Source organism: Drosophila subpulchrella, chromosome 2L, assembly GCF_014743375.2.
Source record: "Drosophila subpulchrella strain 33 F10 #4 breed RU33 chromosome 2L, RU_Dsub_v1.1 Primary Assembly, whole genome shotgun sequence".
NCBI classification, from domain to species: domain Eukaryota; kingdom Metazoa; phylum Arthropoda; class Insecta; order Diptera; family Drosophilidae; genus Drosophila; species Drosophila subpulchrella.
Genome location: NC_050610.1, coordinates 4601031 through 4619670, shown reverse-complemented (window position 1 = coordinate 4619670; position 18640 = coordinate 4601031). Strand labels below are relative to the sequence as shown.

Genomic DNA, 18640 nt, shown 5'->3' with positions numbered 1-18640 from the left:
CGCTGCAACAAGCTCAGGATGGCGTGTGTCCTGGCTAAAGCTCCTGATTTTTATTGCAAATGGATTGTTGAGGATTGTTGTTACGACGACCTTATCCTGAATGGGAAAATTCACCAAGAGAAAAACACCAGTTGCTGCGTTTTGTTATGTTTATTGTTAAAGCGGAATTATAACTCTCACTTTTCATGCAAACGGGATCCCATGTTTTGCATAAATATTTGAAAGAGCATTTGAAATCTTGAATTTTTTCATCATTTTCCAACATTCAAGAAAATTAAAAATAAATATAACAGGTAAACTTAGCCTATACCTTTAATCCTAGTCTATTGTATAATTACTGTATAATAAAGAAGAGTTAGGTTTCTTGTCTAACTCCCCCTATAAAAAAGTATCCACTGATTATAGGATTATGACCAATTGCTTATGTGCTACCCCATAGACTCGAAATTTTTGTATACAATTTTTTTTTGTAACACGAATAAAAATTGGAAGAGCTTACAAATGTCGCGAATATTTGATGATTTTTCGACTGCCATTTCACCGATGATTTGTGGCGACGGGGAAGACCAGGTTGACTTTGCCATTTTCCGAAACGTTGACTTTGAACTTCCGGAGAATATACATGCAGGCTCGTTCTTGTTGTAGTTCTTGGTGGTGGATTGGATGGTTGTATATATACAGGTATACAATAGAGAGACAGAACATTAGTATAATCCTTTGCAATAATTTAAATAAGACAACAATCATTAAGCCTAAACCTTAAAACTAGTTTAAAAATGAAGTGATCAAATGACGATAAAATGAGTAAATAATCACAACGAAACAAAGATGAATTCTCAGCACCAAGCTTTTGGACTCTCGGAGTTCGATGATCGCATCTGATTTTGTTTCTGCATGTGTATTATTTCATGTTAGTTTTGCGAGAGTACACTTTTAGTAGAGTTGTTATTCAAGAGGTGTGTGACCTCATTTGGAATTGATTCACTTCAGTTCTCAAGTTCTTCATATTCATTGGGAGGTCACGCACTTTTGGTTTCAGGTTAATCTTGTAGAATTCTGACGAGTTTTGAGTCGGGGATCTTGTAGGATTTTGTTGTTTGAAAAAATATATACAGTTTGCCGCGGTTTTAAATAAAAGGAATGAAGACCCACGCTGACCAGACGAAAATGTTCCGAAGATCGTGACGGTTTAGGTTTCAAAAACATGAAAGTATTCCTGTTCCGCCAAGCAAACTATACAGATGTTTTCTGCTTTCCCGTTGTAAAATACAGTATCCGTAGCTGAATCCATAACGTAACCGCAGATATCAAGTTGATCCTTCTAGGAATTCGGTAACTCCAGTTCCTAGTAGTGAAATCTACAATCCGGGGTATGGCTTCGCCGTCGACAGTTCGGGCCTTCTAAAATCGTTATTGATTCATCCAGTATTTTGGCGACTCCAGAGCTAGGTGCAAGCAGGCTTTCCTTCTACAACATTTAGTTGTAGTTTAAATTGCAGTACAGAATTAATGTGAAGTAGATTTATGTTTCCCGTGATGTTTGTTGTATCTTTTCTTTCGATGAACTGTTTTCCTTGTAAAATATTATCCCCTACGAAGAAGTCTACACTTTAAAGCTCCTAAAAAAACGAAGAATTCTAAGGCTCACTTATTCGAAGATAATTGGAAGCTTAAGAAGGGGAGTAAAGCAAATCCTAACTGTGTAACGAAGGGGAATCGCGATCTACAAAAATATGTACAAAGTAAGTTAAGTGGGGCCAGGGAAGTTGCATCCGAAGTCCGACAAAGGACACTAAAATCCGAAAAAATCGGAAATCAGGTACAAAATCATATAGTGCTTCTCAGCAGGTAATCTGCCTTATGTGAAAGTCGCCTCAAATGGCAATGGCAGCTGCGTTTTTACAATCGACTTGCGCACCATTGGCGGCATAAGGCAAACTGAAGGTGTCGAGCCATTCTTTGCATTTTTCGGAGCTCTCAAAGGCCAGAATATTGGTTATATAGTCAACACTAATGTTGGGACGATAACTGAAAAATATGGTATTTATAAGTAACAATTATCAACAAGATTTACCAATTCTCAACTTACGATTTAATAATGACACGCAAAGCCGCCTTGCGCTCCCTCTCCAGGAACCACTCAATCATGTGGCCGGACATAAGAGGCGCCGTCTTGTACAGAGAAAACAATTTGCAGTAGTTCCCGAGCGACCACGCAGATCGGAACTGTAGGGCGTGTGCAATGACAGGACTCTCGCGTTGATCAGCCGTAATGGAGCGCAGGACAGTGGTAATGTCTACATGACAAAATCAGTGTTAATTTAAACCGAAAGTACTTAAGAATCAATAAACCTACCCAAGGTATTCTTAGTGAAAATGTAGTAGAGTATGCGATAAGCTGTGAATTCCAAAGCATTGACGCTCTTTCCGTCAATCTCCATGTACAGCATCTTCAGTTGCGTCTGGCATTGGTTGAACTCCTCGTGGTCTCCCTTCTCCATGGCAATACGAGCGTGCGTCTCATACACCTCAACCGTAAATTGATCGCGAATACCCTGGACCTATAGAAATTATAATGGTTATGATGGTTGTTTTTGTATCTTTAGAAATCGTTACTTACAGTCAGATCCTGCCTAATGGACTTCAACTGATCACACGCATAGTGGTAATCCTGATTGGCACGCCATTTTTCCTTTACATTAACCAGAGAGTGGGTGAGCACCTCGACAGGTCGCACCTCTGACGGCGACGGCGCCTTGGTGAGACGCAAAAACGATTTCTCTAGGTCCCTACAAGTGCCTACAATATGCAAATCGAGAAGATCTAAGCCGCCAGCCGCCTCGGTGTCCTCGTAGAAGGCAGAACGATGGTGCTGCTGCTGCTGCATCATTTTTTTCTTGTTCTTGGCCGTGGTGAGACCAAACGGTGAGCTTGCAATGGCGACGACAGATTTCTTGGCCGAGCTGGAGCCCTGCTGCGAAAATCGTGCCGCACGCTGTTGCAAGCGCGCTGTGTCATCATCAACAGCTCCGCCGACGGACGACTGGTTGGAGTAGAAGTGAGGCGGCTTCTTTTTCGCCTGACCGGAGCCAGCGGCTGCTGCTGCAGCTGCCGCTGCGCGCTTGCCCTTCTTCATCAGCATTTTCTGCTGCTTCCGAGATAAGTTCGCGGTGAGTGGTATAAAATTTAGGGATTCGTTGGAGCCCGATTTGCGGATAACCTTTCGCGCCGGGGGACTGCTGGCATCGCTACTGCGGGAGCACGATCGGGAGCGGGGAGATCGCGAGCGGGAACGCGAACGGGAGCGCGATCGCGAGTACCGTTTCTTGCTCGAGTACTTCAACGAGTTTGAAGATGATGGCGATCTGAAAGGGGTAAATAAACTGGTTTAGATTTCAAGTTCAATTGACAAAGGGAGACGCCAAAACTTACCGCGAACGACTCCTGGAGTATCTCGATGACGAAGAGTGATGATGGGAACCGTAGCCGGACGATGACTTGTTAAACTGATTGACCTTCTGCTTAAACTGATTCACTATACCCGAGGAGCCCTTGTTCGGGGCCTTCTCCGGCTCGCGTTCTCTCTCCCGCTCCCTTTCCTGCTCCAGCTTCTTCTGGAAGTAGTTGCTTCGCTGCGGCTGCGGGGGCGTCACATTGCTTAGCACCACATCGATGCCGTCCCGCTCGCTGTGTACCGTGGGCATGGGTTCGTTGTCCCAGTCCCGCGTCCACAGCTCATTGCGATTGGCCGCCGCTATAATCTTGCCCTTCAGGCATATGTCAATCTGATCCTTGTCGAGGTCTGTGTTACACTTTGAGTAGCAACGGGCCACATATTGATTGAGGGCGTCCGGCCAGGAATCGTTGGAGGCCATTTGAAAGCTGTTGGGCCGCTTAAATGGGGACGCTTGCGGTGGAGCGGGAGAAGCAGTCTGTTGCTGTTGTTGTTGCTGAAGTTGCTGCTGCTGATGTTGCTGTTGGGGATTCTCTGTGGGGGCCACTATGGCCAGTGGCAATGGTGGCGGTGGTTTACTTAGATCAGGGGTGATCGGCACGCCCACATCGCTGGCGCTAATAATGGGCGGGGGTGGTGCTATGGGCGTAGCTTGAGCTTGATTGTTAAACGGATTGCTATAAACCGATTGCTCAAAACTCTTGTTTTTGTTGTTACGCTTCCGCTTCTTTTTGTTGCTATTGCTGCTGCTGTTGTTGTTGTTGTTGTTATTGTTATTGTACATTTGCATGACCTGTTGCTGCTGCTGTAGTTGTTGTTGTTGCAGGGGATTGGGGGCACCAGCCAACCGCTTTTGGTTTAAATTTAAATTGAAACGTATTCCCCCGAAATTCTTTTGCTGTTGCTGCTGTTGTTGTTGCTGCTGCTTGTTTTGGGCCGCTGTTTGGCCAATTTTGGGCGGTGGTGGGGGTGGCGGACCCGAAGGAAGGGGTGGCGGTACCGCCAGCGCATTGCTGAAGCCCGGCGGCGCATTCGAAGCACTGACCGTCGAGGTTACCTGCTGTTGCTGCTGCTGCTGGTAGCGCATGCAGTACTGGTAGTACTGCTGATATTGCTGCTGGTAGGCGGCATTTTGGTTGGCATACCAGGCGTAGTTGCTCCACTGCTGGGCGAGATTACCGGGATTGCCGCCCTGCTGCTGTTGTTGTTGCTGCTGCTGCATCTCCTGCAGCTGCGGAATTAGGGGCGGTGGGGCACTCATGGCCTCCGACATGGTACTCCCTCTCACGCTCTTTCGCTAAAGGTGGCCTTTGTTTTTTTTACCTGAACTTACCTTTGGATTTTGCTATTTCAGCCCCTGATTTCGGAACAAAGGGTACAAAAATGTGGAAAATGTAGTCGTTAGTATGGGTGTGTGTGCGATGGTATGTGACGCCATTTTTATTTCTTACCTACTTTGGCCTCCGAGAACTGGCACTTTTGGCTTCAATTTTCGCGTCTTAAACGCCGTTTGCGCTGCAATAACTAAGTAAAACGGTCGCGCAATGCAAGTAACTATCTGCAAATGCACGAGAACACTCGGAAAACTCTACTTTTTGCCTGATTTCAACACGATATTTAAACACGTCTGGACAGATGAACTTTTTTTTTCGTATGAAGAAGAGAGACAGAAAAATCGATGACAAGAGAATTCGGTGTGACCATCGCTTGCTGCGTCAAAAATCCGCCAAACAAAGCGGCCACGCTGCAGTAGATATTGGGGGCATTCACCTAACCGCTGAATCTTTTAATTATAATATTGGGTGGGCAAGAAAGTCATGTCGTTTTTTTTAGTAATCGTTTTTAATCTAATTTATTTACGACTAATCGAGCACCAGGGTCACACTTTTTAGTATCGTTTTAAAGCTTATTGTCTTAGGTACTATCGACGAAAATTTGGTAATTATTCGATAACATTTGTGGAAGCTATAGCAAATTAAACATGGAGGACCAAAGTGAGCATTTTCGGCATATTTTGCTTTTTTACTTCCGAAAAGGAAAAAAAGCGGTCGAAGCTCGCGAAAAATTGTGCGAAGTGTATGGTAAAGATGCCATGAGTGATCGCCAATGTCAGCGCTGGTTTGCCAAATTCAGGCTTGGAGATTTTGGAGTTAAAGACGCCCCACGTTCTGGTCGACCATCGGCCGTTTTTGACGAACAAATTCAGGCTTTGCTGGATGAAAACCGGCGCTATTCAACGCGGGAGATGTCAGAGAAGCTCAGTGTGTCGCATACAACGGTTGAAAACCATTTGAAGAAACTTGGCTACGTAAGCAAGCTCGATGTTTGGGTTCCGCATAACTTAAAGGAAATTCACCTAACTAAGCGTATCAACATCTGCTATTCTCTGCTGCAACGGATTAAAAACGATCCTTTTTTGAAGCGGATCATTACTGGCGACGAAAAGTGGGTTGTATACAATAATGTCCAACGAAAAAGATCATGGAGCAAGAAAGATGAGCCAGCCCAAGCCACATCAAAGGCCGATATCCATCAGAGGAAAGTTATGCTGTCTGTTTGGTGGAATTGGAAGGGTGTAGTGCACTTTGAGCTGCTGGGACGGAATGAAACCATCAATTCAGATGTGTACTGTCGCCAGCTATCCAATTTGGCGGAAAAAATTAAAGAAAAGGAGCCGGCACTAGCTAATCGCAAGGGTATAGTCTTTCACCATAACAACGCTAGGCCCCACACATCTTTGGTCACTCGGCAAAAATTAACGGAGCTGAATTGGGAAGTGCTACCACATCCACCTTATAGTCCGGACTTAGCACCTTCAGATTACCATTTGTTTCGCTCTCTTCAAAACTCTTTGAATGGTAAAAACTTTGATTCAGATGAGGCTGTCGAAAACCACTTGTCTCGATTCTTTGCTGGAAAAGACCAAAAGTTCTTCGAGCGCGGAATTATGCAGCTGCCCGAGAGATGGTCATTAGTGGTCGAACAAAACGGCCAATACATAATTGATTAATTATAAGTCCTGATATAAATAAATCATCTTTGAAAATATTGAAAAAAAACGACATGACTTTCTTGCCAACCCAATATATTCAAATTGATAGGCAGGATTTAAAAATGACCATTAGGACTGAAACGCAACATTTTCCAAATATGAAAAAGGGTTTACTTTTTAAATTTCTTTATTGATTTTAAAAGGAAATATACAAAAATAATAGTTGATGACCCTGTTATCTGATACTCAATTTTCCTTGCTAATTTTAGTTTTGTAAACAGTACGACAGCAAAAAATTTAAAATTTTTTTATGTTTAAAAAAAGTAAATAAAAGATGTTACTTTAGGTACTTGATATATTAAATTATTGATATTAAACTCAAAAAAGAAAGAAACTACATTATTTTTTTTCACATGTAAAATAACTTTATTATTATGATTATGATTATCTAAAGCCATCCCTGTAGTCCTTACATACAAGTAATTTCAAATAGAAGAGCCAGTTTTCTAATAAAGAATTAACGGGTAAACGGAAGAAGTAACTTGAAATAAAAATTTCTTCCACGCCTTGGAGGTAGGTAACATATTCTATAAGAGGTCAGGAAACACAGATTTCCAATAAAAACATTACATCAAAATAAAATATTTATACTAATGTTTTTTTATCACAGATAGTTGGGCATACTAACAAAGTCTCAAAGTTTCGATATAAGCCTTTTAAATATTTCTCTAACAGTGAAAGTCCCAGGAAACACCTATCCTATGAGCTCCACCAACAGGGTCTACGCCATCAAAAGCCAGGTGATACATGACATCAATGTTTTCGCCCATTTTGGTTTGATAGACAAACCCTGTTCTTGAGTCCTCGCGCACTTTGGCCTTCACCAACGTTCCATTCTGGAAGTCGTACTCAATGCCAAACGCAAACTGTTTGACATTTTCAGAACTGTAAAGGTTCGACTTTATAGCAAAGGCCCACCTTTCGCCAATCCGTTGAAATATCGATCCTCGCAGGTCCTCGAAATTCTCACTGTAAGTGGAATTTTAAAAGAATATTAATTTCTTTAATTTAATCAAGGAGAACCTACAGTTTCAGGCCCACTTCGGTCCTTCCATTGTTATAGCCCAAACAAAAAGCGTGCTTATCGAAACCTTTATCGTCCAGGTTGTAAGCTGCCCGATATCCCAGAAGCCAATTTTCGACTGGAGTAACCACGACGTAGCCCAAGAAAAGGGGTTCTTTGTAAACGGGTACCACCAGCTCCACTTTCACAGGATTTCGCTCAAAGCCACACTTCAGCTTGGTTTTAAAAGTCACTCTATAAAGTAAATCAGTAACATTATTAAAGTATAGTACCAAGAGTCTTATTTTAGGTAGTATCATGGACATTACATTCAATATACTTTTTTGGTTAGAAACAACTTTAAAAAAGTGAACAAAAGCTTTATTAACTGCTTAAATCAGGTGATCTTTAAGGTGTAAAGACTCTTTTTAGACTTTTAAGATCATTTTTATTAGTATTGAAATATTGAAGACGAAAGAGTTACACATAAGCCCCTCGAAAGAACTTACCCGTCTTTTGTGCCAATTGTCGACTTCAAGAGCGCGTACCACCGACTTTCAAAGTTGATGCCATGCACTCCAATCTCCGACACAATTTCTTTGTTGGTGAACCAGCCAAGGGACATATTATAGTTATCAATTTCCTTGAACACCTCGATTCCTCCAAAGACGGAATCCATGGTGGGATATCCCTCGCCGAAGGTGCTCAGGTAGTAGTCATTGTCCGTCCTCGTGTTGCACTCCACTTTCCAGGCGCCGATTTTGAAACCGGTGATAAGAAGGTCCTTTGCCAAGGCGCCCACGTGGAAGTACGAGGGCATTTCTCCCTCTTCCGGAGGATTGGGCATTATCTCCATTTCATCCTTCTTACTGGGCTCTGCAGACTCCTCCTGATTAGCTGGCTCCTCTTCTTTTTTCTCCTCGTCCTTAGGATATGTTGTAGGACGATTACGCTTTTTGTTCCTGCGGAATAAGCTGCGAAGCCGTTCCTTTGCTTTTGGCATTGAAAAAAACTTAAAAAATCGAAAATAATTGGGAAAAAATTTTAAATTTTGACGTAAAACGAAAAATCTGACACGTCTAACAACAACTACGAGTGTAGTATAAAGTGACTTTAGTCAATGAATTGGGATTGGCACCGTGATTATACATCAAGGAGTTTAAAATCATAAATTTGAAGTCAGTATTAATCGAAATTAAAGTAATTTATATTTTGGATTTTATTTAGTTTTTATTTTCATTTTAAAAGATTACAAACACGATAATTTATCGCCTACATATTAAAGTACCAAGAGGCGCCAAATTTATGCTTTCCATTGATGGGATCTTTTCCTTCGAAGCAAACGTGAAACAAAGCTTCAATGTCCTCACGAAATCTACGTTGAAAAATAAACCCAATGCGAGTATCCCCTCGCACTTTTGCCTTTAGCAAAGTGCCAGGCTCCAACTCGTACTGGCCCCCAACGTGAACACTCTTGGCATTCACGTTTCCATAAAGGTTTGCCTTCAAGGCCAAGGCCCACTTTTCTCCAATGCGCTGGAAAATCGATCCTCGAATGGTCTCGAAGTTCTCACTAAAATGTGATGTACATTAGTCATGTAAATGCAATAAAGTCGGTAGTTACCTACAGTTTCATTCCCACTTCTGTGGAATTATTGCTATAGCCCACGCAAAAGGCATGCATGTCGAATTTTTTATCCTCCACATTAAGTACTGTGCGGTAACCCAACAAATAATTTGTAGCAGGTTCGCACAGAATGTAGCCCATAAAGAGGGGATCCTTGTAAATAGGAACATACAGCTCTATTTTCCCGGGCTTGCGTTCGAAGCCACACTTCACCTTGCATTGGTATTCACATCTGTAAATATATAAATGTGTTTTTACTAAATATATTTCAATATTGTATATTTTTCGAGATAGTAAAGTTAAAATAATCCTCACGATTTCTAAGTTTAGAGCTTCGTTTTCAGACCTAAACCCATATACCTATATTTCTGAACCCAGAACATTAAAGCTGCATGACATTTAAGGATTCCATTAATTCTAACATATCCTGTGATTCGTATCAGACTCACCCGTCATTTGTGCTGAGCATAGACTTGAATACAGAGGACCACGTCCCGCCGAGAGCTTCTCCACGTGATCCAAGGTCGGACAGCATGTACCCATCGGACAGCCAGGCAAGGGATGCATGAAAGTTACCCTCTTCTTTGTAGGCCTCCAATCCACCGTAGACAGAGTTCCAGGTTGGATAGCCCTCGCCAAAGCTGCTCAGGAAGAAGTCCTTATCCGTCTTCGAGGTGCTCTGCAGCTTCCAAAGGCCATTGGAGTATCCGTGGATGAGGCACATCTTAGCCAGGAGGCCCACATGGAAGTAACTGGGCATCTCGCCCTCTACCGGCGGAGGCGGCAGGATCTCCACTCGATTCTCCTTCTTAGCTTCCTCCTCGCTGCTGGTGTTCTGTGCATCGCCACCACTATTGTCAGTGGTATCCGGCTCATTTTCGGATGCCAGACGTTTCCGTTTGTTCTTCCTGAACAAGTTTCGTATCCTGTATCTCATGGGCATGGTGCAATATAATATTATCGAACGTGTTAGTTTAGGATTCACTTGGAATTTGGGGGCCGATGAAAATCTGATAGAAGGATCAAAGGGGGTGTGATCAAAATATATAGAATAATAAGTAAATTTTCCTATTCTTTTTTTAAAGTCTTTGATGTATAATTATTTTAATAATTTGGAAGTAGTATAATAATTAGAAACCCATTCTAACACCTATCGCTTTACTTGCTTGTTAAGACTCTTTAAAAGTCTTCGGATTCTAACATTTTTAATAAATAACCTCTCGATGTATTTCTTTAAGTAAACTTTATTTTTGAAAAGGAGATGTATTTGCCATTTGAATAAAGATAAACCAATTTGGAAATTTAAATCGTTGAGTGACTGCCGTCAGAAATCAATTAGCACTGGAGGGCCACGCCCACTCCCAATCTGTGGTTTCCGTCCTTGAAGTTGTTGCAATCCAGCACCGCGGAAATGGAGGCGGTGATGCCCTCGCGCAGCTTCTGCTCATATCCCAGGCCCAGCTCCACCACGTTGTTGATCTTGGCACGGATGAGGGCTTCTTCCTCCAGGTGATAGATCATGCCCAGGTTGACGATCACATCTCCGCCTCCGTCCTGCTCTGCGCCCTCGGGGTTTTCGGCGTTTCCTCCACCACCGCCACCGGCGCCTTTGGTGACCTCTACACCGGCATCGATCTTCTCGTTCACCTTGTAAAAGAGTGAGGCCAGCCAGGTGTCTCCGTTCTTTCTGCAAAGTGTGTAGAAAGGATTGAGTAAAAACCTCTCATAATTTCATTCCTGTTTCGCACTTACAGCTCGCCATGGAGGGTTGCGGTTTCGTTGGACCAACCCAAGGCCACTTTCCAGCTTTTAAATTCCGTGTTGCCAATATCGAACTCGGTTCCCACTCCGCCCAGGAACTCCTTGTGGCCCACAACCAGCGAGCAGTTCAATATCGGCTCCGAGTTTAGCCCAATGTCGGCCAGGAAGTTGAAATTCTCCTGGGCATAGCCCATCTTGAACTTTCCATCCGCCTCGCTGTAACCGATAGTAATATCAATAATTTATGTGGATTATTTTAAGGATCATTAGATGGTAACACCACACATAATAAAGGTAAAGTTCTGTAGCTTAAAAACTGTGATAATAACTTATACCCGTTACTAGTACAGTAAAAGGATATACTGTATTTGGTTTAAATAAAAAAAAAGATTTACCGATTCCGACCCGACTTGATATAAATGTTTTTTAAACCCTATAAAGATTATATTAGATTGGATATAACCCCGTACGCACTTTGATCCTGGTTGAAACTTGGCTTCGAGGGCCAGCATCAGACCCTGAGCCAACTTGTCTCGCTGCATTATCTCGCCAAAGAGCCAGTTCTCCGTGTTCCATCGCTCCGTGAGGGTCAGACCCTGGTCTTCGATTTTGTACTTGCTCTGCAGAGAGCCGGACACCTTGCTGTTGTCCTGGCTGGCGAAGCCCGTGGTGAAGAACTCGATCCCCGAATTGGTCAGAGTCTTGCAGTCGATCTGCCAGATTCCCGGATGGTAGCCGCGCTTGAAAAGATCGCGGGCCAGCTTACCCAGATCGGGATATGTAGGCGTTGGAGCCATTGTGGGCGGAATAAAAAGGTGGTATGGTATGTAAGGCCCGACTGATTTCGAAATTTTTGTTCTCTACGCTTTAACAGCCTCGGTTTGCCGAAAATTTTTATCTAATGCTGCCTGATCAGTGTCTAGTTTTGTACAGGCTGGACATCTTTGAACTATAATGCATGGTTTCCTGTGCTTAACCTGAAACGTACTTTACTTCATTTTTATACGAAGCTATGTATATTGGGTGGGCAAGAAAGTCATGTCGTTTTTTTTAGTAATCGTTTTTAATCTAATTTATTTACGACTAATCGAGCACCAGGGTCACACTTTTTAGTATCGTTTTAAAGATTATTGTCTTAGGTACTATCGACGAAAATTTGGTAATTATTCGATAACATTTGTGGAAGCTATAGCAAATTAAACATGGAGGACCAAAGTGAGCATTTTCGGCATATTTTGCTTTTTTACTTCCGAAAAGGAAAAAAAGCGGTCGAAGCTCGCGAAAAATTGTGCGAAGTGTATGGTAAAGATGCCATGAGTGATCGCCAATGTCAGCGCTGGTTTGCCAAATTCAGGCTTGGAGATTTTGGAGTTAAAGACGCCCCACGTTCTGGTCGACCATCGGCCGTTTTTGACGAACAAATTCAGGCTTTGCTGGATGAAAACCGGCGCTATTCAACGCGGGAGATGTCAGAGAAGCTCAGTGTGTCGCATACAACGGTTGAAAACCATTTGAAGAAACTTGGCTACGTAAGCAAGCTCGATGTTTGGGTTCCGCATAACTTAAAGGAAATTCACCTAACTAAGCGTATCAACATCTGCTATTCTCTGCTGCAACGGATTAAAAACGATCCTTTTTTGAAGCGGATCATTATGCCATGAGTGATCGCCAATGTCAGCGCTGGTTTGCCAAATTCAGGCTTGGAGATTTTGGAGTTAAAGACGCCCCACGTTCTGGTCGACCATCGGCCGTTTTTGACGAACAAATTCAGGCTTTGCTGGATGAAAACCGGCGCTATTCAACGCGGGAGATGTCAGAGAAGCTCAGTGTGTCGCATACAACGGTTGAAAACCATTTGAAGAAACTTGGCTACGTAAGCAAGCTCGATGTTTGGGTTCCGCATAACTTAAAGGAAATTCACCTAACTAAGCGTATCAACATCTGCTATTCTCTGCTGCAACGGATTAAAAACGATCCTTTTTTGAAGCGGATCATTACTGGCGACGAAAAGTGGGTTGTTTACAATAATGTCCAACGAAAAAGATCATGGAGCAAGAAAGATGAGCCAGCCCAAGCCACATCAAAGGCCGATATCCATCAGAGGAAAGTTATGCTGTCTGTTTGGTGGAATTGGAAGGGTGTAGTGCACTTTGAGCTGCTGGGACGGAATGAAACCATCAATTCAGATGTGTACTGTCGCCAGCTATCCAATTTGGCGGAAAAAATTAAAGAAAAGGAGCCGGCACTAGCTAATCGCAAGGGTATAGTCTTTCACCATGACAACGCTAGGCCCCACACATCTTTGGTCACTCGGCAAAAATTAACGGAGCTGAATTGGGAAGTGCTACCACATCCACCTTATAGTCCGGACTTAGCACCTTCACATTACCATTTGTTTCGCTCTCTTCAAAACTCTTTGAATGGTAAAAACTTTGATTCAGATGAGGCTGTCGAAAACCACTTGTCTCGATTCTTTGCTGGAAAAGACCAAAAGTTCTTCGAGCGCGGAATTATGCAGCTGCCCGAGAGATGGTCATTAGTGGTCGAACAAAACGGCCAATACATAATTGATTAATTATAAGTCCTGATATAAATAAATCATCTTTGAAAATATTGAAAAAAAACGACATGACTTTCTTGCCAACCCAATAGTTGTAACCAAATTTCTTAAAAATATCAAATTGTTGTTTTTTAAAAAAGGTGTCCCCAATTCTTTTGAAATGCTCCATCAACGCTGCAATCATGACATTCGTTTCTTCTCGATTTATTTCTCATGTAAATGCACAACGAAAAGTAAAAGGTTGTTAATGATAATGTGGGGTTGTGTGTGTCCTAGTTTCGCCGCAACCCCTAACTGAAAAAATGCGATGCCTTTAGAGCCATAATATTCCGTTTCAATATTTTTTTTAATAGGTAAATGTATTTTTACTGTACTTTCGCCAACAACAAATTTGCTAATTTTCAATGCACTAATCAAAGCTACATCCAACGACGACGGACCGACCAAGCGATTGAACCACCCACCCCTTGCATCGTTTGTTGGCAGTGTCTCTTCTGCAGATTCGGGTGGCTGGGGCAGGGAGTGGGCGGAAGTGGTGATGGCCGGCTGGCCGGGTGACAACTGATCCAATCTAATCGTTAGGATGTGCAGATTCTCTTTATATTTGACTGTGTGTTGTTATTTTTTGAAGAATATCTTTTCTTTTATTTTGTTTATTCTTGTTGTTACTGCACTTGACTGGCTGCTGTTGTTCTTGTTGTTAGGCGTGTGGGGATGTTAGACAACGTTCAAAGATTCCTCGACTGGCGGGAAACCATCGACTTAGGCCTCCAGCTCCAGACCAACACCGATCTTGTGGCCACCGGCATTGAAGTTCTTGCCATCGACCAGCGTGGACAGGGTCAGGGTGACACCGTCGCGCAGCTTCTGCTGGTATCCCAGACCCACCTGGCTGGCGTTGTTCACCTTAGCGCGCACGCTAGCATCGTCATCCAGCTGGTATTTGGCGCCGATGGCGAACTTGGTGTTGCTGGTGCCGCTGGCCCACGACAGCTGCACACCCACATCCAGCTTGTCCGAAGTGCGTTGGAAGATCGAGCCGCTGAACTCCTGGCCGTCGTTGCTGATCAGAAAAAGGAAACCATTAATTCGTATTCATTTAATCCCAGTGGCCAAGTAGTAATACTTACACAGCTGTGTGCAAGACAAAGTCCTTGGTGGTGTAGCCAAGGGCAAAGTTGTTGGTGGTCAGCTTGGACTGTTGTGTGTCAAATGCGGTCTGGTAACCGGCCAACCAACCCTGGTAGCCAAGCACGGCAGAAGCATTGATCAAGGGGCCCTTCAGATCAATGTTCACGTCCGAATCGGCCTTGACGTTCTCATGGCCGTAGGCCACCTTGAACTTGCCGTTCTTGTTGCTGTCGGAGGTGAAAAGATGATATAATATTAGACATCTGACGAAATCAAACATGTAAAACCTATCAGTAGTTTGCCAAATCGTTAAATAAAAGTGGCTAAGCACACGTAAGTCTTTACTAATTTCTAAAATATGGCTTTTAATATAGTACTTAGGTTTTAAGTCTTACCCAGACTGGGGAGCGAAGTTGCCCTCCAGGGACAGCTTCAGACCCTCGAGGAGCTGATCCTGGACAGCGACCTCGGTGAACAGGGTGTTGTCTGTGTTCCACTTCTCAGTCAGGGTCAGGCCGTAGTCCTTGACCTTGTACTTGGTCTCCAGGGAGCCGAAGACCTTGCCAGACTCCTGGTTGGAGTGTCCGGCTGTGTTGAACTCGATGCCCGACGAGGTCTTGGTCTTCAGATCCAGCTTCCACAGGCCAAAGTTGTAGCCTTTGCTAAAGACATCGCGAGCCTGTTTGCCCAAATCGCTGTATGATGGAGGAGCCATCTGGAATGGATTGGATTTAAACGCGCCGCCAATTAGTTGGTGAATAATCGATAGTCGTGACTATGGGGGTATTTATAGCGAAATCATTTCACTCGCCAGGTCAATTATTGCGCATTTCGAAAGATAAGTTTTACGGACGGGGGCTGGTTTAATCTTATCAGCAACATGATGATTATTACTTTTTGTCTAATTTAAATCAGAAGTGTCTGCCGTTCGCAAAAGAAAAGTGAAAACTAACACTAGAGGAAGCAAAAAAACAGCATTAGCATGGGCAAAGAATTTTTCAGGCCATTTCCTCATTTTCACTTTGGCTAAATGTCAATTTTTTGCGGCGAAAATAAATAAATCAATTTAAATTAGTGTTCAAGGCAGCCAGAGGCACAGCATTACCAACTAAAGCAGAGAAAATTGCTTGTGACTGAGAGAAGAGGTCAATGTACGTCTGGGGCAAAAGAAAGTGCCAGGGAAAAGTGGGATAAATAAAAACAGCGAAAGAACAACTAATCGTACAAGTTGATCGGAGATCCATAGTACTACAATAACTTAATTTAAAATGTTTTTTCCTCGAAGTGAAATAGTTGAAAATTCTATGTAGAAATCGATTGAACTGTAGTTGTTGTTTTACAATATTAGGTATAAAAGATTCATTATTTATAAAAAAGAACAAGATATTTTAAGTATAAACATTTTAGTATTTTTATATCTAGGTCAGACCATTGTTCTATGATATGTTTTTAGTAGTTATATATAACACACTCTCGATCGAAATTGGCACTACACCCCAGACTTCAAAGGCGTGAATTCTTTTTTTTGTGTAATTCTTGTTTACTCTATTTATTGGCGACTGATGATTCTAAAAACTGATGATTTTCTAAGAGCCGGATGATTTTATTCACATGATGTCAACACTCAAAGTTAATATTGCTCAGATACACAAAAATGGTCATTATTATCTTCAACTCAAAACTAAAAATAAAATTTTAAAAAAGAAAAAAGTAATACACTTGACAGTTCTGATCTCTGTGAATCACGAATCCCTTATCCCCTGACTCGCTATTTTTCTGTCCATAGCTGTGCTTTCTGTGTGTGTTTACGTTCCGTACTTGCTGGCATTAATTGCTGGTCAGTTCAGTCCGCTAGGAAAGCGATCATTGACACAGCAGCTAACTGCACTTTTGCAGCCTCCGCTTTGGTCTCTATTTCCCTGTTTCTATTTGCGTGACGTCAAGAATGCGAAATACAGTCGCGGTGCGAAAATTGGGCACAAAAATATAACAATAATTATTGTTTATTACTAATTATTATAAGCACCTGTCTCCAAAACATCCTCTACCATTTTTTAATATTATGTATCTTAATATTTTAACATCCAATTAATATTTCCAAAAATATCAGTTTTACATTTTAACAAATGCTCGAAATGTGTACTTCCATATAAGTTAATTCATAAATTTGAATGGTCTAACTATAAACTATTTCTTTACGTGTAGTCTAAGAGATGCAGTGGTGGGGAAAAATCAAAGCAATCAAGGCGGAAAATTATGAAAAGCGGCTAGCGGCAAACAAAAGTCGTTATGGCCAGCGGCCAAACGAGAAATGGGAGGAACTTTGCTTGTTCTTTGGATGTCAGGTGATATAACCTGGTCACTAGATAATGAACAAATACTGGGAGATGGCTTCCCCGGCGAAAATGAATCAGCTCATCTCGGTGATGATGACCTTGACTGGGAGGTTATGAAGTGGGAGGGTGTTCGCCCCGCTTTTCGCCAGTTGCATAACACGAGGGAAATCGATGGGCAATGGAAGGCACGAAGCGGACAGCACGAAAAGGTGTCACAGCAAGGGGTATTGATTTTCCAGGTGACGTCACGCAGAAAAACTATCACCCACAATCGAAAAGTGCAAGCCTCACATGACCACAAACAAACAGTGATAAAGAACAGTCGAGAGCGAAAATGAAAATGTTTATTGAGCGAGCCGAGGTGGGTGGCAACATGGCGATAACGAACGGAATTGATCAAAACAATTTAAACGAGAGTGCTAGCACATTGGCTGCGAGTGTTACGTAACAGAAATTTGCCAGGCACTTTTCCATCGCTTTTTCTGCTTCTTTTCTTTTTTTATTCGCCGGCAGCTGCTGCCAATGAACTGTGCTTGCACTGGTGTGCGTGCGGGTGTGTGTGTGTGTGATAGCTGACCGGCAGAGTTTCCCTGCAATTGCCGATTTATCAACTAATTGTTTTGCCAAAACACTCCCCATTTGCTGATAACAAATTCGCCTTTCATCATCCAAAAAAGTGCTCAGCCCTTTTGATTTTTGTTCATGCGCGTGTCTACTTGCAATTTTTCTTTTCGAGGTTATGAAATCACTAGCACCGAAAAGCCTATTTTCCCGTTTCTTAAAATCTTTCAGCGGATTTCCCTGCCTGTAGGGAGGGCTCTAGAAGGGTCTGTACTTACTTTTAATGAGTTTTAGTTTGGTTAGAGTGTAATGCGAAACGCAGAGGAACAGAGACAACCACGCACGACAAACGACCACAAAATTTTTTAATTTTCCTCAGTGTTACCAGCTGGCGAATCCGAAATCTAACCACAAATTGCCTAAAAAATGTAGGGACTAAAATAACTTGGTAATACTAGTGGATAACATAATGCTAACACGAGTTAACAGTGGGGTTAACAGAGATCAAGATCTGGAGTAAATTCCTAATGCAGTTAGGCGATCATTTATTAGGCCAATTTGTTTTTAGGTTGTCAGGGAATATTACAAATAATTAGATACAAAAATTTTACCAATATTTTTGCATTTGGCTTTTTGAAGTTGCAGTAATAACGGGATTAAATCTTAAGACTAATTTAATATTTGTTTTAGTCCATTGTCAATGTCCTCCAATTACAAGTTTTAACAACGACGAAAGGGGAGTACCAACTAGGTGATATAAATTAAAAAAAAAAAAACAAAAGTAAAGGAAATTCTAAAAAAAAATTTGAAAAATAATTTGTAAGTTAATTAAAGCCAAAATTAATACGCTCTATCAGTTCCATAAATTCACTATCTTAAAAATAATGTGAAATAGTCGCTAAAAATATCATGGTTTAACTACATTGTTACACCTACGACAAAAAATCTTTACTTTTACTCAATGAACTTCTCTAATTCACTGACGCAGGAAAATTAAAAACATTTAAGGACTGCAATTAGCTTATCTGTAGCAGAATTTGCCCCCTGTTGCAGATTTAACTGACTACATACATTACATTTTACGATAGTTTTTATTTGTTGTTGTCACTATCGATGTTTGTACCAAAAGACCCGGCAAAAGAACGGTCATATTTT

General features: G+C 42.1%; 5 protein-coding genes across 6 annotated transcripts; all 5 read right to left on the bottom strand.

The window, feature by feature from the left end:
* Positions 1 to 131: 131 nt before the first annotated feature.
* Positions 132 to 5111, bottom strand: LOC119546782 (leukocyte receptor cluster member 8 homolog). 2 transcript variants are annotated; one of them, XM_037853337.1, is made up of 6 exons: positions 4906 to 5111; positions 3433 to 4811; positions 2621 to 3365; positions 2357 to 2561; positions 2090 to 2297; positions 132 to 2028 (listed from the first exon to the last, which is right to left on the bottom strand). In XM_037853337.1, the coding sequence occupies exons 2-6, from the start codon at positions 4725 to 4727 to the stop codon at positions 1875 to 1877; spliced, it is 2607 nt and encodes an 868-aa protein (XP_037709265.1). In that variant the 5' UTR covers positions 4728 to 4811; positions 4906 to 5111; the 3' UTR covers positions 132 to 1874. The 2 variants fall into 2 exon arrangements, with proteins under 2 accessions (XP_037709265.1, XP_037709266.1); XM_037853338.1 differs by having other exon boundaries at positions 4910 to 5111.
* Positions 5112 to 7127: 2016 nt separating this feature from the next.
* On the bottom strand, positions 7128 to 8602 carry LOC119546264 (voltage-dependent anion-selective channel). The gene is made up of 3 exons (XM_037852437.1): positions 8019 to 8602; positions 7534 to 7764; positions 7128 to 7475 (listed from the first exon to the last, which is right to left on the bottom strand). Exons 1-3 carry the CDS (start codon positions 8510 to 8512, stop codon positions 7175 to 7177), a joined length of 1026 nt encoding a protein of 341 aa, XP_037708365.1. The 5' UTR covers positions 8513 to 8602; the 3' UTR covers positions 7128 to 7174.
* A 140-nt stretch (positions 8603 to 8742) lies between these two features.
* On the bottom strand, positions 8743 to 10154 carry LOC119546265 (voltage-dependent anion-selective channel). Its single transcript, XM_037852438.1, has 3 exons — positions 9586 to 10154; positions 9138 to 9368; positions 8743 to 9082 (listed from the first exon to the last, which is right to left on the bottom strand). The coding sequence occupies exons 1-3, from the start codon at positions 10077 to 10079 to the stop codon at positions 8782 to 8784; spliced, it is 1026 nt and encodes a 341-aa protein (XP_037708366.1). The 5' UTR covers positions 10080 to 10154; the 3' UTR covers positions 8743 to 8781.
* A 235-nt stretch (positions 10155 to 10389) lies between these two features.
* LOC119546266 (voltage-dependent anion-selective channel) lies at positions 10390 to 11845 on the bottom strand. Its single transcript, XM_037852439.1, has 3 exons — positions 11372 to 11845; positions 10889 to 11113; positions 10390 to 10823 (listed from the first exon to the last, which is right to left on the bottom strand). Exons 1-3 carry the CDS (start codon positions 11692 to 11694, stop codon positions 10472 to 10474), a joined length of 900 nt encoding a protein of 299 aa, XP_037708367.1. The 5' UTR covers positions 11695 to 11845; the 3' UTR covers positions 10390 to 10471.
* Positions 11846 to 13782: 1937 nt separating this feature from the next.
* Positions 13783 to 17905, bottom strand: LOC119546267 (voltage-dependent anion-selective channel). Its single transcript, XM_037852440.1, has 4 exons — positions 17764 to 17905; positions 14984 to 15303; positions 14588 to 14815; positions 13783 to 14520 (listed from the first exon to the last, which is right to left on the bottom strand). Exons 2-4 carry the CDS (start codon positions 15301 to 15303, stop codon positions 14220 to 14222), a joined length of 849 nt encoding a protein of 282 aa, XP_037708368.1. The 5' UTR covers positions 17764 to 17905; the 3' UTR covers positions 13783 to 14219.
* Positions 17906 to 18640: the final 735 nt, after the last annotated feature.